This window comes from Cuculus canorus, chromosome 7 (genome assembly GCF_017976375.1).
Source record: "Cuculus canorus isolate bCucCan1 chromosome 7, bCucCan1.pri, whole genome shotgun sequence".
Taxonomy (NCBI): domain Eukaryota; kingdom Metazoa; phylum Chordata; class Aves; order Cuculiformes; family Cuculidae; genus Cuculus; species Cuculus canorus.
In genome coordinates this window covers 32,195,083-32,219,979 of record NC_071407.1, presented here as the reverse complement: position 1 = coordinate 32,219,979, position 24,897 = coordinate 32,195,083, and the positions used below count along the sequence as shown (strand labels likewise).

The 24,897-nt window shown below is 39.7% G+C and overlaps 1 protein-coding gene across 30 annotated transcripts in view; it reads left to right on the top strand.

Annotated features, from left to right (window-relative positions):
- Window positions 1-24,897, top strand: part of EBF3 (EBF transcription factor 3) — a 139,654-nt gene that overhangs the window by 108,946 nt on the left and 5,811 nt on the right. For 3 of the 30 annotated variants that reach the window (XR_008450736.1, XR_008450735.1, XR_008450738.1), the window contains exons 12-17: window positions 608-673; window positions 1,332-1,509; window positions 2,706-2,894; window positions 3,305-3,502; window positions 17,884-18,141; window positions 22,179-22,250. Coding sequence is in view for 24 of the 30 variants with exons in the window: in XM_054071917.1 (XP_053927892.1) it covers window positions 608-673; window positions 1,332-1,509; window positions 2,706-2,894; window positions 3,305-3,502; window positions 4,179-4,258 (711 nt within the window). In the remaining 6 variants the exon portion in view is untranslated. Of the gene's footprint in view, window positions 1-607; window positions 674-1,331; window positions 1,510-2,705; window positions 2,895-3,304; window positions 3,503-4,178; window positions 4,648-9,883; window positions 10,485-17,883; window positions 18,142-22,178; window positions 22,251-24,897 lie in introns of those variants that run through there. The other 27 variants (XM_009570148.2, XM_009570147.2, XM_009570145.2 and 24 more) reach the window with 17 other exon arrangements.

Sequence of the window (24,897 nt, the reverse complement as noted above, 5' to 3'; positions counted from 1 at the left end):
AGTTAATTCACTTTATTGTTCAAAATAAAGAGGAATAAGCATTGAACTCACTTGCAAATTTGGGGCATGAATTAGGGGTGAGATGTTGTCTTTAAGGACTCTGCCAGTTTAATTAAGATATGGAAAATTACTTATTGTTCTTCACCACTAAAGTGCTAGGAATTAACAGCCAAATGTGATGCCTGTGCCTTTCATATCTCTACCATGTGTTTGTTTGTTTAATACCCATAAGACTACATCATTAAACCTCAAGCACTGATTTCACTAATTCAGCACTAGAGCTACATGCTACAGCAGCAAACACCTTTTCTAGTCAATCATAATTGAACAGATGGATGTAAAATGCAATATTATTTTTAGGCCTGTATCTAACTTTGACTTCAAACAGTATTTTCCTCCAAAACAAAATACCTTCCTATCTTTGTAATACAACTTCTAAATATAGCAGGAGCACCAGGATATCATGTGAGGTATTTTACCCACTTTATCAGTTCCTCGTAATTATAGATGGCACCGTAAACCGCCGATGTCGTTACACTTCTCTTTTCTTCTTGGAACGATGACTGCATTTAGTGAAACGTAACGGAGGCTGTTTGTTTTTCTTTAGGAAGTATTACTTAAGAGAGCAGCAGACCTTGTTGAAGCCCTGTATGGGATGCCCCATAACAACCAGGTAGGTCACGACTGCCATCTTCATCTACGTGCCTACACGTGTAAATCAATAGCTGCTATTTGCAAAGCTGGCAGAGCATCAGCAGATTCCTTTTGTACACAGCCTGGCTTTGCCAGCCACCTCCAGGGCAGTCTGATGTGATGCAATGCTCTAAGGGAAATGCTTCATCTTCCCATTCTCTTCTCACGGCTAGTTTGCCTATCAGAAATGACAATTAAGTGTGAGGTGCCAAAAGCATAAGCAATCATTAAGGCAAGAGAATAACCTTGAACTCAGGCCAAAATATACAGTGACTAATGGGAAGTCCTAAAGAAATCTGCTAAACAGAGCGGATAAAACATAGTGTATTTTGCAAACTGCTGGAAATACCCTGGACAAATAAAGTAGATGTGTACAATTTTCACATGACTTACAGCGCCAAACTGTAATTTTATGTTATTTTCTTTATTTCTTTGTACTTACTGTGTTGATGTGAAGCTGTATGGCACTCCACTATGTAGGAAGAACGCCAGAAGATTCAGTTGAAACAAGCAGCAAAATCCCCACCTTTACTATAATTTCACAGGAATCTCTTCTGTAAATGTTAAAGTTATTGCAACTTGGAATATTTGCGCAAATCAATTTCTTAGTTGTCAGTGATTGTTTTATGTCTTTATAGGAAATAATACTGAAACGAGCAGCTGACATTGCTGAAGCGTTATATAGTGTGCCACGCAATCACAACCAGATCCCCACTCTAGCCAACACTCCTGCTCACACTGGCATGATGGGAGTCAACTCCTTCAGCAGCCAGCTCGCCGTTAATGTTTCCGAAACATCACAAGCGAACGACCAAGGTATGTGGGATTTCAAGAGTTAATCCTTCACGTTTTTGCCTGCATTTGGCTCTTGCCTATTAATACGAGCTGATGTCACTGCTGTATTCTACCTCTTTTCTCCTTGTAGTTATACGTCTGACGTGTCATGAAATGCTGTCTTTAACTTTCTCATAATATTTAATTCTTCCTGTTCTTTCGTTTACTGTTATCGTAAAGAATCTCCAGTGGAAAAAAAAAAAGGCAAAGTGCAGAAAGCTCTTTATTATTCACAGTAAATATACAGTGTGAACAGTTCTTTGTAAAAGAATTATGTCTAGGTATCTCCACCTGGTTTTGGAATATTTACACAGATAAATCTAATTTGATGTCTGTGGTTTTAAAATGCTTTGTTTATAGGCATGTGTGACATATATGTTACTAATAAAAGTAATGGTTGATTTAATTTACCTGTTGTAATTGAAAATGCATGTAGCATATTGCATTTAAAATTAATTTTGATACTAATGAAAGGAGGGAAACAGGATTATTAGATGTGCTCAAACCCATGTTTTTTGCTTGCAATGTAGTTATTGAATTGATTGCTCAGATAGAAACAAGTTGTTCTTTAAAATCTTGATTCTGCTATGTTTCCTCTTCTAAAAAGATTGTCTTTTAACGCATTTCCAAGCTAATAAGCCTTATAAAATTCTGTACTTGATCTTGAATTAGTTTTCACTGTTGGCTACATCTTATGAATGTACAAGCTTGCTGTTAGTATGAAAATATCAATCGTAAAATGAAGACCCCAAAACAGCCTTTTAAAGTAAATCACTGCAACAAAAAAGTTTTTCTTGTCAGCTATGGCATTTGAAGGTCTGGAGAGGCTGAAAGTTCATTCAGTGTGTTGGTACAAAGCAGGACTCGAGCCTGTTGATAATTGCTCCTAAAGACAAACGTGAAGGCACCTGACACAGCTGGATCGAAGAGAGCTTTTGTTGGCTGTCTGTGCTAAGAGGAGAGACAACATAGAGTGCTCGCAGATGATTTAAGTAGGGTTGGCGTGATAAGGTTATCTCAAACTGCAAGAGTTGATAGGGCAGTAAGAGACAACTTAGAGCAAAGCTGTGCAATCAATTAAAACTGTGTAATATATGCTGCATGAGGAAACCCCCCAGCCCTAAGTCTATATTATAAAATAACATTATTTTTTTGGGGTGGGGGGGTTTCTAACACAGTAGGTTACAGTCGCAACACAAGCAGTGTTTCCCCGCGAGGATATGTTCCCAGCAGTACTCCTCAGCAGTCCAATTACAACACAGTCAGCAATAGCATGAATGGATATGGCAATGCCGGCATGCCCAATCTAGGTGTACCAGGTTCCCCTGGATTTCTTAATGGCTCCTCAGCTAACTCTCCTTATGGCAGTAAGTGTCTATTTTTGGTAACACATCATCATATAGATTCATATTTACTACAAAATCAAATACTTGCATTGTTTTGATTTCCTATATTGTGAGCTACTGGATAAAAGGAGGGGTGACTCTGGAGGCTGGACGTAAAAATGAATATAATAAATTGATCTGTTTGTGCCATAATACAATCTCAGATAGAAAAAAAAATTGGACTGTGCAATTTGTAACAGAAGTCCAACACAAAAGAGTTTGCCTGTTATCCAGAGAGTGGCCAAGCCAAGGCATTTCATTTTTTTTTCTTTTTATATATATTTTTTTATATATATATATATATTTTAAGAGGCAAGGCCCTATCACTCTCTTTTTCCGTGTTTGCCGTGAAAACCTCAATCTGAGTCCTGATTATTTTTGCTTTATTGCAGTAGTGCCGTCAAGCCCTACCATGGCAGCCTCTTCGGTCACCCTCCCTTCAAACTGTAGCAGTACACACGGCATTTTCTCATTCTCACCTGCCAATGTCATCTCTGCAGTGAAACAAAAGAGCGCCTTTGCTCCTGTTGTCAGGCCCCAAGCCTCTCCTCCACCATCTTGCACCAGTGCAAATGGAAATGGACTTCAAGGTGAGCTGGATCTCTCTCTATTTTCTGTGTATTGCTTTTTTTGGTGCATACACTCAAACCCTGATCATTTATTTTGGAGAAAGTTACCTTGCTCTATTTTTAGGTTTCTGGTGCTCTCGTAGTGATGCAAAAGCAGAAGAAACAGGGTAGAAAATCATAGTTCACTTTTAATACTTGCATTAAAGAAAACACTAGTTGTTGTTCTGGCATTTTCCCTTAGGAGTTCATGCCTTAAGTTTTGCAGTAAGACTCTGGCCCCAAACGCTTCTCGGAGGTGTCGTCTACTCCTTGTGTTTATACATTTTCTGAAGACATTTCTATAGATGCTTAAAACCTGCAGCATTCCAGTATGATGTGGTGTGTTTTCCTCATTTTACATATGGTGCCATACTTATTTCAAAATACCCCAAATCAGTGTGTACCAGGTTAAGCTCTTGCTCGGTGAACCAACATTCTCTTGGACTAGCTATAGCTCTTTGTGCAGTGAGTTTGCTCGCTGCACAAGCTCGCCCTCTTACTGTGCTGTTAGAGTGGTTACTTCCCTAAATGAACAGCTAAATATTTTAATTAAGGCAGGCAAATTTTAAGCTGCTTTTTGTTTTTTTTTTGGTTTTTTTTTTTTTAAATCTGTGTGATTTTGTGTGGATATGAACAACGAACAATTTATAAATTGCAGAATTTCCATGGCCACCTGCTGGGAGTGGGGCAGGAGGAATTACAGTAAAATGGAAGTTTGGTGGAGGAACTAAAATATGAACAAAGAACTCTTCCTTTTTATGGCTTATTTTAACATTTAGAAGATAATATTGTCAGATGCATCAGAATCATTGAAAAGGTTTGTTTGCCTTTGCTTTATAAATCATGAACCTCATTCCACGGTGCAGTAAATTGAAGCACTTCAAACCCCATGGAAATCCGAAAGGGCTGCAGACACTCTTACTCCAGAGGTCATCACTCCTCTTGACTTTCTTGGCTAAGATGTGGGTAGTGAAGTATTATTTATTCTTTGTATCACAATGATATTCATAGATGATGAGGGCTCACAGGCAAACAGATGAAGACAGTTATTTTGAGTGGCCAAACTAATTCTGGACACCTGCATTTTGTGGTATCTAGCTTAAGGCACTTTGGAGAGACATTATTCCGAAGAACTGCCTGTCCCCCAAAACTCCAGGCTATTTGAGACCAGGATTGCAAAATGGATGTCCCTGTAGCTTGTTATTAACTTCTTGGCTCAAAGAAGCATTGGAGAGCTTATTATGCACTCAGGTCAATGAAGGGCTGAGTATCCAGCTACACAAACCTTATTGTAGGATGAATGTTAAAGGATAGTTAGATTAATAATTTCTGTCATTGCATATGTGTTTAGCGGAAGTTTTAGTATGTTGTTGTTAGTAGAAAACTATATTGGGTATAAGCAAAATACTTAGAAAATATTATCCATTCATAAAATAATCCAGTGTTCTTCTTTCTTCTTTTTATAAAAAGACTCTAGCCTAAAAAGTAAATGCTGAAATAAAATAATTAAAAATAAGAAATAAAATAAAATAAAATAAAATAAAATAAAATAAAATACAGTAACACGTGGCTTAGATCAGAACAGCTATTTGGTAGCTAGTCCATAGCAAACATTTTTATATACATTCTCATTAACTTGTTGGTGCTGCTTTACTCTGAAAAATAGAATTTTTGTAGGATCTAAATTAAAATGATCTAAATTTCTGTAATTTCAGTATGTTAATAAAGGAATTCCTGTCTGACATTCAAGGTTTCAGGTCTAGATTACTGGAAACCGATGCTTCCAGAAGAACTGGGCAGGCCAAATGCCCAAATCCCAGCAGACACCAAGCACCCAATCTCCCTTGGCACCTCCCTAAGCCCCCAGTAACCATACACCTTCATCCTCAGGTACAAAATGGTTTTTGTGTGACTGCCTGGTAGACAGCTTAAAATCAACCCGCGCTGATTTTTCTAAACAGGTCATGAAGTTAGCTCTTAGGCTGAGGCCCAACCTCGCTCCAGACTATACTGCTTCTGGGCCCACAGAGCCCACCGAGGGCTTCAAGATACCTTCAACATCTGACTTTAGGATGCTGTAATCCAAGCAGCAGTCCTAGCATGGTCCCTAACAAAGTCCAGTGTCCCGTGGCTGTTGCTAAAGCTCTAGGTTAGGTGGTCCCAAGACCCGCACTTCTGCCTCACTGGGCTGTCCCAACCCCACCAGTTTCTGAAGTACAGAGGGGACCAGATGTAGACATGTGCAGAAACTTCAGGATTTGTTTCAGCAGACGAACTGAAAAATGAATAGAAGATTTTTTTTTTTGGGAAAGAAAAAAAAGTTATGTTTTCTTCACCCAGCTGAGGCAGCTAAGCTGAATTGTTTTATGTTGAGCAAAATGACTCAGAGAAATAGCAAGAACATCTTTCTGATGCTGTAATAAAAGCACTAAGCTACAGGCTTGTGACAAAATGTTGAATTATTTATGCAAAGTAGCATGACTTCCCCATATCATGATAGTTAGGGTACTCTTGCAAAAGGTAGAATATAGGGGTTCATGTCCCCTTGGGCTGAGGATAAAATCAAATTGCATCTGACATCCTTGGTGATTTCCTTTATCCTCACAACAGAGAGGCACCATAATTTTTTCCAAACAAAGCTATTGAGTTAAATCAGTCTCAAGTCACGAAAGGCTTCAATGACACCAATTCATGCAGGTGTCCTCACACCTCTCAACCAATGCCTTGAATCGAATTGCAGGCAGAACTGAGTGGAAAGACGGGGATGAATTTATCATATGCTTCCTTGAAGAGACATCATAGAGAAAAGGCAGCAACCCAGGAGATGCTTATTTGCACTGCATTTTCCCTTTATGGTTACTTAGTGAGTTTCTGCTTCCTTCTTCCTGTTTTCTTAGTAATTTTTTGACATTAAGCCCTTTTAAAACTTTAATTATTTTCTTTCTGAACACTACCAGCAGCCCCAAAGTTTTCTGGTCAGCACATTTTCTACATTAAATTAAAACATGAAATTCAAGAGCTGCAGTCCAACACAGCTAAAATTATTTGGTGATCTTCAGGTACAGAGTCTTATTATACAGTGGGACGTGAAGGAGCTGAGTGACAGTTGAGCAGTTTGCACCGTTAGGAATGGTCAAATATGTTTAGTTAAGCCAAGATAGAAGCAAGAGCTTATGGTCACTGTTGTATCTAATGTATATCCTGCAGTTTATGAATATGAATAAGAAGGGATGACATGCTTTTTAAATCACAGAGAAAGACATCTTCTCTATCATTGGTTGCTTTGCTACCTTCTGTCCACATGAGCTCTGTACTGACATAAAAGCCAGTTGGATAGTTTTCAGTGAACCTAGTTGTTCCTGCCATGGCAAGGCAACTCGCACCTACACAATGGGTCCAGGCAGCCCTGGAAGCAGATGAAAGCATGGCAAAACCTGGCATCTAAGACCCCTACATGGGTAGTCCTTTTACAGGGATTTGAAAGTTAATAGTACCAAACCTTGCTGGGTAAACCACTGCAGGATTGGTCTGTTTGCAGAAAAAAATGCAGCTCTCGGTGCCTGTAAGACAATGAGGAAGCAGGAACAGAACAATGAAGCTCCATCTAAACCTCAGATGGACTATTTTGTCTCCTAACGTAGTATAAAGCAGAGGTAGAACTGCTCTAACTTCTGGCTTGTGGACCCCATCAGGACCACCTGAGCCCACCACGTTAGCAGCAAGGTCTTGCTGCTCATAAGCATGTCCTAAAAAAATTTTCTGCATTTTAAGACTTAGTGCCAAAGAATGAACACGGAGAGGTCCGTAGTGAATAAGAGGATTCACTTTTTTTTCTACAGACATCTGAGAGAGAGGTTAAGAAGAAAATAAAAAGAATAAAAAAGAAGGCAAACTGCTGAAATCTCAGCAAGGCCGGCATGCAGGCAATGCTCGGCAGAGATAATGTGTAGCCTTCCTCATTTGCTGCACTTGTAAGCCACCCCAGTCAGCTGTGCACCCATCTCTGGCCAACTGATACCATAATTAGGGTCAAAACTTGGAAGCTGCAGCTCGCAGAGGAGATGCCTCTCTCTCTGTTGCCCTGTGGGTATGCTTACTCCTATGAGTAAGTCTACAAAAAAGGATGTTTGGCCCTTATCCAAAAAGCCACAGTCTCGTTAAAATCTGTATGATTTCCATTGCACAGCCTATGAGCAGAAAGTTAAGTACTTACACGTTTTTTAAGAACAGGATGCTAGCGTATGGCTTCCTTAAGGCAGACAGCTTTTTCCTGTTTGAAACAATAGACATTTAAGGTATAAAATAATTTTTTTAGCTAGAAAGTGCAGGCTAGCTGTAAAGTTGGAAAGACAATATGTGACCAAAATTTGGTTTTCAATTGTAATTTACTTTTTATAGATTGTTAAAGATATTGCTCTCTGGTTAAGCTTTATGATTGTAATGCAGAGGTAAAGCTTCTCTATATTCTTTTAAAATTGCATCCTGCTTAATGTTCTGGTCTTCCCCTGGCTGAAGCTATTAAAATTATTATTATTATTAAAAAAATAGCCACCCCATTTTTCTTTGAGAAGACATTTGGTATCAATTTGCACAGCAGGAATTGTAGTGCAGAAAATCACAATTGTCAAATGTTACTACTAAAATAAATAGTGAAATAAATGCCTGGAGCACTGATTTTGCACCCTTGTCTCATTTTGCCACAGACAGAATTAAACAAAAATACCTAAGACATTTAAGTTAAAGATTAAAACATTTTTTTCCCCAGAAAGATAAGCAGACAACCTAAATTTCCACACAGAAGAAGCGAAACATGAGATTACAATAAACATGTGATTAAGCTGTGCAGGGTATTAGTACCAAGACACTCTATTTTGGGTTGACTTGTGGTGATTTTGATGTCCAGGGCAGCTGACGGTTGTATTGCCGCATAACAGCACATCAAAATGAGCTCATACGTCCCCCAGTTCAGGTGTGCCTTAGGAATCAAATCCCTCTGCGGCTGCCTGATATGGTGCCAGGCTTCCTGCTGACTCGAAACTACCAGGAAAAGTCAACCTTGAGAGCACGTGGTTTGGCAGGTCTGAATGCAGAGCTAGGTCATCTGCTGGCCCAGACTCCTCTGGTATGGAGTACAGGAGATATAGCGGAAAGATTATAGGGAAACTCAATGTGTTGGGTAGAAAGGCTCTCCACCAAAATGCACAGTATTCTGCAGCTAAATATTGTAACTTTGGTCACTGTTTAGGTTTAAAACAAGCTAAGTTATAACTTCCCTTTTAATTTTGACATATTTGATACATCTAATTGGGGATAAAAGTAACAGAGTTGGAAAACTTTAACTTGTTTCAAGAGCATTTAGGGAGATATATTTCCACACAAGTCCTTTGCATCAGCTCACGGAGCTGCCTACAGCACATGTGGGACCAGAGCTGCTCGAGGTTCTGGTCGTAAGCGCTGGAGCAATCCTGGTTGTGCAGACCATGCTGCTGTAGGAGGTTATGTTACGTATGAATGTGTACGTACCCAGATCTTCCAAACCGTAAAGCTGTAACGGTGAATCCAAAATAAATTAATATTGTTGAAATTAATGAACTGAGAAATTGAAGTTCACATCACTACATGAAAAAATTTATTAATATCTGTTGTACATAAATTAATGAGAAATATCATTAGGGCAAAAATTAAACAACACTAAAATTAAAGACTGTCTAAACTATGCTTCTACCGACGAGTTAAGTAGGAAAAAGAACAGTAGTTGCTGGCATCTCAGTCTTTATCAGTTGAAAAAAAGAAAGGTGATGGCTGGTCAGGAGTATTATTTCTTTCTACAGTGCTTGGTCTTTGAGTTGAGAGCAGGGGTAGGGTGCTTGGCTGTGGTCTCGGAGAGTCCTTGACTTGCTTGGTCCCACTGTTATCATAAAGTACAATTGTGAAAATAGAGGTTTACTGAGCTGGTACATTTCTGGGCATTAAGCGGTGATTGGTGGGGTTTGCATTGTCCCTGAGGGATGCCTGACACGACCAGTAGTGACTATCCTGTTCCCCAGCTGTCAGGAGGGTGGCCCTCGCCTCACTCTCAGCACTGCCCTGGGAGAGATGTCGTGGGTGTGGGAGTAGGGATGCTCTGCGCATAAAAACCTGCTCAGAGCCTCTTTTCACAACGTGAAGCCCTGGCAGAGCGTTTCACCGGGAAAGGCGCATGTCCGTGTCCCCTTGGTTAGAGGATGCTGTGGTGTGGAGGAGCCTGGGTCCGCATCCGCCTGCCTCATCCTGCTGGTGCTGAGCATTGTGGTCGCTTTGAATCGGATGTGCCTTACACAAGCGTGCTAATAATGGCTGATTTTTCTTCTCTTTTTCTTTTAGCTATGTCTGGGCTTGTAGTCCCGCCAATGTAAAGTCACTTTTGTTTACCTACCGTAGCACCAAGCTTCAGAGGATGGGCTTAGGGGACAAGTTTAGTATATTAAGACATGCTGATGGAAACAGTATCTTCACACAGAATCAGCAACAAATCGAAATGCTACAAAAAAAAAAAAAAAAGACTTTGTTTAAAGATTTTATTTAAACTCTTAAGAATCTACATGCAAACAACCTTCTTCTTCATGAACAATTCCATTTTATTGACTGAATTTTTCTCATATTTTCACATTTCTCAGTCCTGAAGAATAAGGAAAAAGCGACGCCTATTTTGTATAAAGTTTCTGATTACGTCTTGGCTATGTCTAGTACTTGCTATGTGTTGGGAGAAACTTTGTGGATGCACCATTTTGATTATCATGAAACACTGATGAAAAATGCCTCCGAACATTTTTCTGTACTCATAACTAGATTCACAATGGTTGTGTATCTCTATAATGTGAAATATTTTTTTGTGGTGGAAAAAAGGGGGCCAAGGAGGTTATGAGCCATCAAACTGGAAAAAAAAAATAATAAAAAGGATGAATATATGATTAGAAAAACAAAAAACCAGGGCGCGGGGGTGGGGGAAGGGGGTGCGGGGGTGGGAGGGTTTATCATTGCTTAACTTCATCTTAATGAAATGGAACTTTGTAACTTATTGTAGTTAGAAATTGTAACTTTGATATTGAATTCTCTTGCCTTCAACAAGCACACTGACAGAGGAAAAAAAAAATTGCTACTGTCTGTTGGTTAAAAAAAAAATATACTTCCACTGCTAGAGCTTCCTGTTAAGCAAGTGTGATCTGCGACATTTTTTCAACTTTTGCTAGCACTGTATACTATTGCATTCTTAGGCTACTGTGAAGTCTATGTTTCTTGTACCAGAAAATTGTCCTTTTGACTTCTAGATCCTTCTTCCCTAATGTGTTTTGTATGTGGTTATAAAATTGTAGACTTTTGTGATTTTGCCAAAGTTGTAGCTAAATATTTATACACTTGTCTTGAATTTTTTTCAGATCCACTTAAATATTTAGAAAAGCAAATTTTATTCCTTATGGAGGCTATAAGGAATAAAATAGTCTTATCCATTGCAACACTTTCTTTCACATAAACACTTGCAGTCACTAAGGGAATTTATTTTGTAACATATCAACTATAAATATTGTATTTATCTTTGAAATTTTGTATATTGCTTTTCATCCTTTTTTTTTTCTTGTATGTATTTTTTTTCTTTTTTTTTTTTTTTTTTTTTTGTCATGGCCTGGTATTGTGATGCCGAGAATCCAAGAACCGTTGCCTTCATGTTTTTGTTTTAAATAAATTAGTGTCCGTACATTTCATTTGTACTTCATAAAGTTGCTATTATTTAGACTTTCCATCCTGTTTTTTTTTTTTATTATTTTTTGAGGAAAAGTCAAATTCATTGTTTATTTTTATATTATTTTTAAGTTATCAGAACAAATAATTTTGAAAAAATAAAGTTGTTTGTTGTATAGTCAAATCAAAATTGTGCCACATGGCTGTAATGAATACTAGTAGAATATGTGCATGTGATACAGCCACAAAAAAGGTGAATCTATTTTGTGGTTGCATTTTTTTTTATTTTTTCATTTTTTTTTAATTTTTGAATTTTTTTTAGGTTTTTTTTTTTTTTAAGGATTGTAAAAAGTCATTTTTAGCTGCCACCCATGACTTTGCCACATAGCTGAACTGTGTTTATTGGAAAAATTCAGAGGCCTAAAGTTTAAAATAAATTCACTTCTGATGTTTTAATTAAAATGTTTGCCACATTAACTTCTCTGATGCCTTAAAAGTGAACTTCTTTGAAGAACTTTTGTGCTATTTTATCACAGGCTTACACCACAATTGTTAATCACTACTTCATTTGGATGATTTCTGGTGTAAAAGAAAAAAAAAAGCACAAACCTGGTGTACAACTATATCACTCCTTTATGTGTCTATTTTCTGCTGCACTCTGCATTCTCCCAAACCCTGCACTGTTTAAAAAAGATAAAGGTTTCACGTGTAGTCTGGATCATACATGATTTTTAAATATTTGGGGTTTGTTTCTTTAGGTTTATTGGCTTTTTTATGGAACTTTTTGTAACAGACCCATAGATGACTGTACTTTTTAAACTGGAATGACCTCCGTTGTATATCGTGGCTGTTCGTGCCAAATCCATAGAGAGAAACGTGGAGTTTTTTGTTGTTCTTTTTTGGTTTTTTTTTGTTTTTTGTTTTTTTTTTTTTACTTTGCACTAAATATTTCGCAAAGACAGCACTGCAAAACATGTTGCAAACTGCAGCAGAATTAAAGGTTTAACCAAAAAGGAGGGATCATATATATATTTTTTTTTTTCTTTCTGGGCAAAAATGCACATTTTAGTAAAGTGTTTATTAAAGGGTTTAAAAGAACGATACAGCGTATCACAGCTGATAAGTGCTGCGCGCATTTCCTTTGTGATAAGGAATAAGGCTTAGCTAAGTGGAAAAGCCTGAGAAGTCACTTTGGAACTGAATTGCCTCCGTTACAGTTTGTCTAAGTGAGGTTTTGCTCTAAAAAAGAGGTCACGTGTACATGTTAAGAAAGTTTGCAAGTTTCTTCATAAATGCAATCTGTTTGTGTTTTAGATTACTTAGTCAATGCACTCATTGCTTCATTGTCTCCAGACGGAAAGCTTCACTAAATGGTAGATTTTACTGTTAAAGACCCTACAATAAGATTGTTTTATCTGTACATTTTTTCATATATTTAACTGTATAAAAAAAATGTTCATTTTACACAATATTTAATTAAAGTATTTCTTGTCTGTGAATTTCATTTTTAGTAATTTTATCTGGTTTGATTATTAAAAAAAAAGTGACTAAACACAAAACAAAAAGATGCAACACTGGGGGTTTCTTTTCTAAATATCAGAATTCAAACCTATTTCGATGTATATAAAAGTATATACAGAAAGTCCAGGCAGCCTCCGAGAAGGATCACGAGGGAGGAGACCTCTGCTTTGCAGCCTGGCAATGACTTGTTGCTCAGCTTTGGTGAAGTACGTAACCAAAACTCTGCTTTAGTCACCCCTTTTGTAAAGTAAAGGTAACAGTGGAGTATTTTTTTTTTTTCTATTTTAATATCATATTGTAAAAGTCTGTAAACAGGAAAAGTTATTTTAAACATAGTACAACCCAAATTTTCCATGCAGTGCTTTGGAACTGAAGGTAGACACTCATCTTTTAAATGCTGATAAGGAAGCACGCGCTTTTGCTAATTATAATATGGAACACAAGGTATTTCATCCTCTGGACTGCAGTACGTGCCATGTATATATAATCTACTTGACATATAAACGTGGGCACGACTCAGCCACCTTGTCGGAGGGTGGTTTTGTGGGAGACAACTACAACGCTAAACCTGAAATACCGCTCTGAGTTCCCTGCCCCAGCTGCCAAGCGCGTGTCTGCGTTGTTGTGTGACCACAGTGACCAGAAAAAGTGGTATTTCTGCAGGAATATGGCTCCATGGTCAGCAGGCAGAGCAACGTGATTAAAGTGATCCTGGTAAAGCAGGGAGTTCGTTACCTGAGTTTTATTATGTTATTATTCAGAGGGTTGCTGGCAACTTTCAGAGGGCACTGAGAAACTCTGAGCTCCAAAGTAAATGGGACTATGTGTATATACTGCCAAACAACACACCGTATGCCTGTCTGTCCTTCGTCACCCTGCGTTTCAGCAGTTAAGCGATGGAGTGCCATGAGAAGTTGCAGCTTACTGTAGTCCCAGTTAACAAAGAAGGAAAACCAGGATATTTAACTGTTTCCTTTCTTCTTCAATATTTCCACAGTTTTTATATTTGGTGAAGACAGATGTTAAAAACATAGAGCGCCATGGACTATTATTATTATTATTATTATGCATTGACAGTTGTTCCACTTTGAGTATGTATCTGTGTATCTTGTTTAAATGGTAGCACAATCAGATGCGTCCCACTAAAAAATAAGATGATTTATTGGGATGAAAGTCTGCATGATGCCTACCGGCACTTTTCCTTTTAGGTTTATTTCAAAGGTTTGAATAATGAGCATCTAAATGGTTCATCTAACTTTCAGCGCAAAGAAAATACAAAAGAAGAAAGCCCGTACATTTTGTCCTAGGAATGACAAGTCCTAAAGCAATTCATCACCTACAACACATCCCTCTCTGTATCTTGGTAATAGCCCCGGTGAGAAAATATGTTGTGTCAGCCTGTACCAGGTTTGGACATAGGAAAATGATAAAAATTCCTTAATCAAAATGAAGGGATAGAGTCTCGAAAAGTATATGCCAATTATTGCAGAGCAGCTTTTTAAAGTCTTTCAAGCTTTTAAAGATTATTCAAAGCACTTGAAATAGGCTTCAATCTAATGCCTCATTTCATTGCATTAAACAGCCTAGTTAATAAAGAATCAATATATTCAAAGGGCAAGGTTATCTTTTGTCTATAAGGGGTGGTGTCATTCTGAACCTTTTATAGTTCAAATGCTGAAAAAGACCTCATGAAATCCATACTCATCAAGTGGGTCAACTAGAGCAATAAAGAGGCCTCTGAAAGAATGGCTGCACTCCTTTAAAACAACTATAAGTCTTATCTCCCCATATAGTGCTCACCAGGCTCCGCCAGAAAATGTCAATTTCTCATCAAGACAAGAGGCCCAACGATAATTTTTTTTCTAGCGAATATACACAATTAGGAGAATGCAGAAAGGCCCCATCAGTGATTTGTAGCTTATTATGTCACCAGCAAGCTGCGATCCGCCACTAAGCAGATAATAAGGGCTGTTGATAACTAAAGTGTCAATATGCCAAAGAACGATTTTTGAATGTGAGCCCTTGTGCTTTTTTCCCCCTCCTCGTGCAGATCGTGGGGCTGATAACGGTGCATCTGCCAACCGACACTGCCTGTTGGACCTCACAATTAATGCTGTGAATAAATAGCACAAAGGAGTTTAGATTCTTTATACTCTTTGAGACAATTCCCTGTTTTACCCTTCAAGGAGTTCTTTTATGTTCAAATAAGGTTGCTTTTAATGAAATTTAAACTCATCAGAGGAAATCAAAACCCTCAAATCAGATTACAAATTGATTTTTTTTTTGGCCACTTGTCGTTATACAATGTACTACCTTAAGTTTTAGAGGAAAAGGAAGAAAAAGCGCCCAGTTGGGAGTCAGAATATGCAAACAATCTATACAAAAGCATACGAAGGAGGAATGCTCCTGAATGTTCCTGTTACTTGTTCTCACAAATAATAAAAAGTTTTTAAATGTTGGTGTGCATCATTTAAAAAGTGATTATCTTTACTCAGAGACTTCATAAAATAACAAAGTTTTAAATAAAATAAACTATACTAGAAATTTCAGTTGTATAAATTAAATTACTAAACCCAAGCTACCTCTTTTTCTCATATATAATGCTCAATTTCATTGTTACATCAAATATTAATCTAATTGAATCAAATATGATTTCTCAGTAGTCAGGTCAAAATTAAGCAATGGAGGATTTGACACATCCTGGTCCGATGCTCTGTTTGATCTGGTGGCATTGTTGGTGCAGTCTGGCCGGTTGAAGCACGATGATGGTAATAAAGGCCTTAAAGTTGTGAGGTTTTTATTTCTTACACACTCAAATAAAGTAAGAGTTGTACTGCAATGGTTTTGTTTCCTCTTTATTGACTTTGCACTAGTACTGAAAGGGCATTGCGAAAAAAGGGTGCAGTTAATTTGTCACAAAATGGTACATTTTTGGTGGTCATAAAGTTTTTAAAGGATTTCAGCAGCTATGTGACTTTTTTTTTTTTTTTTGCATTTCCCTTGAGGTAAATTAAACTGAGAAATGACTTTGTAACATAAGGCAGCAACTACCCCCAAACAGATCAAGTGGGGGTGGCAAGTGTGCAAGGAAATGATATAAAAGTTATTCTTAAATCACAGATTGCTTATTGTGTAAATTCTAAACAAAACCCCAACAACAAAACTGAATAAAGGGAATTGAGGCTGGAATTGGTCTGTGTAACGCAGCCAACAAACCTCAAAGTTGCCCCGTGTTTACAATGAAACGTAGGATGGAGACACCAAGGGGAAGATGGAGAGAAGAAAGGAAGGAGATGTGAAAAGACATTGTACAATGAAAACCAATAAAGTTGTATTTAATGATCTTTTTCCTTGCACTGTGATGTTCTGTTGTGGGAGCAAGTGCTCAGAGACAGCTTTGCCTCTGTGGTGGTTTGGTGCCAGCGGGCAATGTGATGCTGTAACTGAGGTGTGGGGTATTGGAGCTGAGGGCAAAATGCTGCAGCTCAGCGCTGCTTTCCCAGCTGGTTTGGGCTCTGGCCACCACAGCTCAAGTCCACAGGTCTGTTCTCTCCAGGTGAAGGACAGCACTGGGATGTACAGTCACTTCCCCAAGCCAGAAAAAGAAATAATTGCTACGTACTTTGCTCCACAGACAGGAAAGTACTTTCAACCTGTAACGAGTATAACAATAATAATAATAATTATAATCATAATAATACAACCTCTAACAACAGTCTCACAAGGCTATTTGGGCAGAGCAAGTGTAGCTAGATGAAAAAAAGAAAATAAAAGCTAAAGAAGGTCGAAGCTACAGAGGGGAAAGCCATTCCACAATGGCTCTTCATTTTTCTGGTTTATCAGTGTGCCTCATCTAACAAACACAGTAATACCCGAAGTATGTCTAAAAGGACTTCCAAGATGTTTCCCCGACTACTCCCTCATTTACTTCATCCCTTAGGGCAGTGTCTGGACAAACTAGCAAAGGCCAAAGTGGGACCAGCCAGAGGCTCTGATAGACCAAGGGGTGATGTCAGGGACATGGGCGAGGACCATCAGCCACGGCCTCAGCGCAAATCACCTGAGCCATGATGCTCAGCAGGTTAAAGGCGGAAAGGGGTGGGCATGAGAGCAGTAGGGCCCAAAGCAAAGTGATTTCATAGATTTAGACAATTAAACAAATAAATTCTCTGTGTGAGGAAATAGTTGAGCATAACTCAATTTGGAAGAAAAGTTTCCAAAATGTACTCAGTATGTAGCATGGCCTAAAATGGGAATGGCAATTGAGTACCTCTTTGGATAAATGCTAGAGCAAGACTGTGGGATCATGGTGCCACAGCATGCTGGAGAGCAGATTTAGATGTGTCTATGGCTTCTCTTCTTCCTGGGAATCAGTGAAACAGAAACTATAGGTGCTTTGTAAAATAAAGAATTCCTGATTACCACCTTTCAATCTGAGTTTTAAGGAAACTGAAGAGGCATCAACATCAAAATAAAACCCAGAAGGTCCATGCAGCCAATGTTCTCCCCTTGTTGAGGATAACAAGGAACTCGGTAGCAAAAGACCTGTAATAAAAATCTTCATACTCCCATGTTGAAGGCCTTGAAGATAACTGATGGGATATAATATCCATTGGTTAAAGGACCAGAAGGGAGTAGGAAAGGAAGAAAGTCTCCAGAAAAGAGTAAACCGGACCTATCAGGAGAACAGGGTGCTAGAGCACAGACATAAAGATTGTTCTAAAACAGAAACAAGGATGGAGTGGAGGACATGTGGTGGGATTGAATGTCAAGTGTCCTCTGCAAGGAGGCTACAGCCCCACAGAAGCTCCTTCTCCCTACAGCATCACAGTCTTGACACTATCCCGTAAAACAACTCATCACTATTCATCCATGTTGTGGTAGTATCAGTGGTAAGAGCTTGCAGAAGCAATAGAGTAAGTCCTTTTTATTGAATGAGGAGGGAGGAAAACAGGAGAGACTTACCATTGAAATTTTCAGAAGTTAAATCGACTAAAAAAATATTCATAAAACACTAATAACAGAAGAATGTCAGATATAAATAGTTCAGGTTTTCCTGCAAGGATGGAGGTCTTCATCCATTGATCAGCATCTGTGTTTCTCATTCAGTTCTGCTTTCTTTTCAGTCCACAGTGCCATGTCTGCATGACTTGGGGACAAGATACTTGTTTTGGTGCTTTTGGCACATTGCATCACAAATCAGGCTGAACTGCCCCAAGGCTGCCTTGTTTCCTGGATGCCATTTCGCAGGATGGTTCCTGTTGGCTTTATGTTTCCGTTGAGTGAGAAGTCAAGGCCGTTACAGTGGGCCAGCAAACTGAGCAATGAGATCTACAAGCAACCACTGTTATTCTCTTCTGCAAGAGAAAGGAGCCGGATCCCAGGTACGTTGGATGGGAAAGTACGGCAGGCAAGTGCTTTACCCTCTTTCTCTGCTGTATTTGTTTCTCCCAGCCCATACGTGGTGGTTTGTGGTGGATGTCATGTGTATTCGGTATAGATGGGAGACCCTTAAAAGGCTGTGTGAAGGACCCTTTCAGAAAGTCCTATTATCTGTCAAAACATAAAAACTAACAAACGTTTTTTATGAGAAAAGTACTCATAGGCTCTAAACAAGTATCTACTGGCTCAAGCCTGTTGAAAGAATGCTGGAGGCTTGCTGTTTTCCCGGGGTGTAAGCCAAGCCCTCCTTGCCCACCTTATTCCCTGCTCCAGAGCTGCATGTCCTAGGCTGGGGACTTGCTAAGACCCTTCAGCAGCACAGCCCTGAGGTGTGACCCGTCCTGAGTATAGGGAAAATACAGACTGAGAGCAGCATTTTTAAGAAACTAATGGTGCCCTGAAAAAACCCTCTTTATAATAAGATAGAATCATAGAATAGTTTGGGTTGGACTGGACTTTAAAGATCACCCAGTTCCACCCCCTGCCATGGACAGGGACACCTCCCACTGGCTCAGGCTGCCCAAGGGCCATCCAAACCTGGCCTGGAACACCTCCAGGGATGGGGCAGCCACAGCTTCCCTGGGCAACCTGGGACAGGGCCTCACCACTCTCATTGTGAAGAAATTCTTCCTGATGTTTAATCTAAATCTTCCCCCTTCCAATCTAAAGCCATTCCCCTCGTCCTATCACAACAGGCCCTCATAAAAGGTCCCTTCTCATCTTTCTTGTAGCCCCTTCAGGTACTGGAAGGTCACTATAAGGTCTCCCCAGAACCTTCTCTTCTCCAGGCTGAACAACCCCAACTCTCTCAGCCTGTCCTCACATGGAAGGTGCTGCAGCCCTCTGATCATCCTTGTAGCCCTCCTCTGCACCCATTCCAACAGTTTCATATCCTTCTTCTGTTGGGGATTCCAGAACCGGACACGATGCTCCAGGCAGGGTCTCATGAAAGAGGAACAGAGGAGGAGAATCACCTTCCTTGACCTTCTGACCATGATGTGCAAAATGTTCTGATTTTAGCCAAGAAACTGCAATGGCTCAAAAAATAATAAATATAAGTAGTAGAGTAATTAGCTACACTTATTTATACATTACTGATGTAAATGCAGAAGTCTGTAATAAACCCTTTGAAACATTTTTTTTTTTTTTAAATTATCCTCTCCAGTTGCTGTCCCCTAATGTTACGGAAATAACCCATGGGAGCATTATCAGGAGGACAGTCTTTTCTCCCAAGCCGTGCAATGGGGAGGGTGCTGCCCTTTGAACAGCCCCATCTGCCATGAGTCAATATAGAAGATGATGGGCTTTCAGGCTAGTTTGCTGGAGCTGGCAAAGCAAGAGCAAAAACTCGGCAATTCCATATTATAAGGATGGCATGTTTTGAGTCAAACATATGAAAGCAAGTTGTTTTGATTCTGTGCCGAAATTTTGTTCTTAATGGAAGCTGACGTATATAATTCTGGTTTGTGAGAACTGCCTGTACTTTGCACTCATATAGTAAGTCCAAATACAAGCAACAGTAGAAAGAGTAGGTTTGGATGCTAAATTAAACATTTCAGCAGTCACAACTGGACACCCTCCAGGTCAATTTTACATGGTTTTCTACCATTGCTTTCATTTTTCTCTTTAATAAAAAACTACCTTGTCCTACATTCTTCTGACGTCAGGATCAAAAGAGAAAGCCTTTTCGTTATCAGGCCCTGATGTCTGTTCTAACCCACATTTTTAATGTAAAGATTAAATATTTATGATTGCAAGTCTAGAATACCCCCTAACCAGGAAAGCTTTGCTGCTGGTGAGGTAGGATAAAGCCATGGTGGTGGGCTGGGGTGCGGGATGCTGGTGGGGACCACAGCAGAACACTCTGCTCATGGGTATCTTGTACCCCTCTGAGTTTATACCAGGTGAATAAAATTGATAAAATGCACCAACTGTAAAAATAAGGTAGTTTGGGGATTCTGTTCCACTGATAAATGATCTCACTGCCGTGCTGGCTGCCACCAAAGGACAACTCCTGGCAGGCATGGCTTGGCCAAGGTGCCTGGACCTACCTTGGTTTGAGGTTGGTATTTCATCCATCAGTTTGAGTCAGCATGAAGGGTTACCACAGCAGGGAGACCAACGCCTCTTGTAACTTAGATAAAGAGATCACGTTAAATGTAAACAAATCTTAGTTTGAAGATACTTCCTGAGAGTGTTTCAAAGCAGTTGAGATATCTGAGTTGGCAGAAGCCACCAGCTCAGCACCTGGAGGCAGAATCCGCTGCAGTGATAAACTTGGTAACGGTGATTTCAGCAATGGTAAAGAGTTTTTTTTTTTTCCATTTCAACATCTTCAGCTGTTTCAGTACAATGACTAATTCACTCAGAACTGAAAACATGATTGGGAGTTGGAAGAGCAGAGAATGTGTTTTCCTTTCCCTATCTATGAATAAAAAATAGATTAGAAAGGATAAGATCTACTGGTTTTAGTGTCTTGAAGGACTTGGTGATCAAAACCAATCTTTTCCATATTTTTTGGGCTATAGATAATAATATCTCCTTTGCATATTAACTTTATTAATGTAGTTTATTAACTTCTGGTTCAGAACATGAATAGAGAAATATACTCCTCTCTTTTGCATCCAGCGCTGTTTTGATAGGTCTGTTCAGCTGATGAAATTGATACTGTCCGCATCGCAGTGTTACCGAACTCTTATTTCCATCCAAAAAGAACTTGACAACACATAACAAAAAAGAAATGAAAATTTCAGCATTTTTGTCTGTATAAAGATACAAAATTCATAATAAGATGATGAAGTATAATTGCATACGTGAATGTAAACAGATGAAATAATACTGCGTAACTCCTTGACTTGCCATAGAAAGTGTATATTCAGTAAAACCCCTAGATCTGAACAATAATAGTTAAAATTTGTTGATAATGAGAATAAACTCTGTTTAGGAGAATAAGCAGATGTTCTGGGGGGAAAATGGAGGATAGATTGAACAGCACATTTCCCCTCATTTTTAGAAGAAATCAAATTTGAAAGCCACCCTGAATGAGTTTTATATTGAATTTTCTTTAAGTTTGAAGGAAGTAGATTTGCACTTTAAACCGAAGTATTTTTCTGTCCTCCTGCTAAAGTCTTGGGTTTATTTTTTTCCCATATTTCTTTTTTCTTTCCTTTTTCTCCCTTGCTATCCCCCTGAAGCGAGTGTTTGGGCTGGGACCCAGGACAAGGGTGGTGGCTGACTGGACAATGGGGAGTGGCGGGAGGAGGAGGAGGCTTCAAATTTGAATGTATTCAGAAACAAAGTTATCCTATGAGCCTCAGCCTTTTCACTTTTTCTCGCCTTTCACAGGAATTCACCCTTCATTTTCCCTTTGCTTGACTCATATCTGCATTAATGGGATTTAGCAATTACACTCCTTACATTAGTTATTAAAAACGCTTCATGTATGTCTGCTTTCCAGCAGACTCCTCGTGTTGCCTCTCCCTGTCGCTGGCTCTGTAGTTTGATCTGGCACTGAATACGGGAAAAACAAAATTTGGGATCAATATATCCGTTTCCAGCAGTCCCTTTGAGGAGGAGCTGGGGCTTTCCCAAAGTTGCTGTGGAAAAACCTGTGTTGGCCAACTTTGTCCTGCAACAGGGGTAGCTTTTTTAGTGATAAATTTCTAGTACCAGGTGATATAAAGGAGAAGCAATAGCATCCTTCTTTACTATACATACATTGTGCAAACGTGTGTGTGCTACAGCTTATAACTTATCTAATGTTGCTTTTTTTTCCGCTCTTAGCTCCATCTTTTAAGAACTTTCCAATTTTTTGGTGGTCTTGCTGCAATAAAGTGGAACACGGCTGTTCATTTCAGCCTGGGATGGTGAGCCTTTAAAATTACAATGACCGATCTCCTGGAATTCTGCTTTTTAGGCTGCTTTTTGCTGTTTCCCTAAAGCTAATCTGCACCTATAACAGCCTGGCCTTTATTTGCAGCAAAAGGCTGAGATGGAGCACTCTCCGTGGCTGAGCGCAGGAGCATCCGGAGCAGCACGTTGCCGAAGGGTGGTAGGTGATGTTTGATATTTTCTACATGGCCAATCCCCTCACTTTTCACCACCCGCTGCCCACAGCCCGCCCCTTGGCAGCATGCAGCTCAGCCCGGGCTAACGTTGCGTAAGGGGATAACCCAGCCCAGCTCCGGCTCGGTTCTTTGAAATACATGAAGTGGGTCATGCAAAGCTGCCTCAGATACGGCCACAGCGAGGTACAGGCACAGCAATTAGTAAAATCAAGGTGTATTTCCTACATCATGCAGCTGGGGGCATTTTGCAACTCATTTTGCCAGAGAAAACTGTTATTTAATTGCCTTTGCTGCTGCTGGATCAGATTTAAAATGAGTGGGAATATCAGGTCCTGCCAGATATATTCAATCATATTACTGCTTTTTTCCCTGAATGGATTCAATGTGCCAGTAAGCAGTGAAGCAGTTAAATATGGACATGCGAATGCCAGCAACACTGTGATTTCAAAGTTAACACCCCACTAGGATGAATGAGGAAAATGTACATCTCCCTCAACATTCCTCTCTGTCCCTGTGGTGAATTTAAGGGGAAGATAATTCACCATGGTTTGGCCAATTTCTAGAAGTAGGGTATTTCCTATTCATTATGAAAAATAAAGAATAACATCTTATACAGCCCCCAAATTAATAAATAATAATCTAAAAGACTGCTAAAATTCAGAATTAAGCACGAGGTGAGGCCAAGCTTGGCAGTGCTGCCAGAGGCTGGAGCTGGTGAGGACAGTGGAGATGGGGCACAGTGGTGCCATCACACTAGCCCTGTCCTCACTGGAGGGAATGGGGCATTTCCACCTTATACATCTTTGCGCCCAAGTAAAACTGGTTGGAGAAGGGGAAAAAAGATAGGTCTAAATGAGTCCAATACTGATTATTAAGTTCCTAAGAGGCAATCTAATTTAGCTATATAAAATCATGAAAGGGAAAGAATTAATTGATACTAATGAGTTATATGAGATAGCATCATAATTAATTCCTAAATAGAAAGAGGACATAGGCTGGAGTGAGGGAGGGAAATAAGACTGGCCTATATATTGTAATAGATTACAGAGGGTATTTGAAATGAGAAACAAACTGTCAAAGTCAGAGTGGGATGGAGTTATGAAATCTTTGCAAATAAAAGCCTTTCCTGCATTGCCCTGACAATAGCGAACCCTGGGAAGCTCGGGTACCACTTTGCTGCCTGGTACCTCATCCCTCCATGGCAGTGTGCGAGGGTTTACACCAGGGATGCTCTGTCCCAACCTGTCTGTCAGGGAGCACAAACAACTCTGATGGCTCCAAAGGTAACTACACCAATTTCATTTCTTCCCCTGTCCCAATAAAGTTGCTGACTAAATGAGTGCATAATCCCATGGCAACTTTGTGATGTGTCACAGCTCCAGTGTTGCTGCAGCAACTTAGACAAATAGTTTGGACATGCTTTTTTTCTACTCCATTTTGGACCTACTTATTCCTTTGGTACATAAGTCACAGGTGACTGCTCTTATGCTGGAGGACAAAAAGCTCTGATGAATCACAGAAACAATAAATTATTTAAGGAAAGGGCATTCTTTTTTTTAAGGAAATCCATAGACTCATACAGGTTGGAAAAGACCTCTAAGGTCATCAAGTCCACCCACCAGCCCAACACCTATGTGCTTGCTAAACCATGTCCCAAAGTGCCACATCTACAGGTTTTTTGAACAACTCCAGGGATGGTGACTCTACCACTTCCCAGGGCAGCCTGTTCCAATGCTTCGCCACTCTTTCAGTGAAGAAGTTTTCCATAATATCCAATCTAAACCTCCCCTGGTGCAACTGGAGTCCATTTCCTCTCATCCTATAAAATCACCATCACATGTAGCTCCTGCTTTCACGAATACAAATCAGAGACCTCTGCAGATTTCCTCCTGAAACTCGACAGAAGCTTTGTTCAGTTTCTGTTCCCCATTTTAGGTTTAGTTTTAAAACAAATTCAGTTTGCAGAAATTAAATTTCAATTACATTACTGAAGGGTGAAACTCAAAACATCCATATTTATGGATGCTGGTCATTTTTCTGGAATGGGAAATCATGGATAACTATTTGGGAATTAATAGCTGCATTCACTGAGAGAAGAAAATGACTAATAGCCAGGACTCCTGGTTAATACCATTTTTAAAGGCATTTTGTAAAAAGGCAGCTTGATGCAAGCTGGTTTACAACGAGACAGGACATGCTGAGCATTTTCTTCTAGAAACGGAGAAGCACCAATGCCCTTACATGAACCAGCACAATTGTACCTGCACATTGTAGGGAAGCTGGGATCCAGCTTACGCCACCAAAACAGCAGGAATTTTTCACGGAGTTCAGTAGGAGCAGAGCTAAAATAAATAAATAAGAGTCTGGGGAAGACATAGAGACACCCTCAGGGCCGGCAGAGTGGACAGCAAGTCCCAGATGCTGTCGTGGCTGTCGTCACTCTGCTCTGCAAATCCACCACACCTTGGCCAAAATGCTTGTGTTTCCTGACTATTTGCAATGTCAGGGCTTTAAATGCAAGAAAGGGGCATATGCCGGGGGTGGCAGAGGCAGCGGGACTGGCTGAAGCCACAGCTGATGGATGCTCTGGCGTGTTGGCTTGTGTTCAGTTGGGGTGAATTGGCCTTTCCT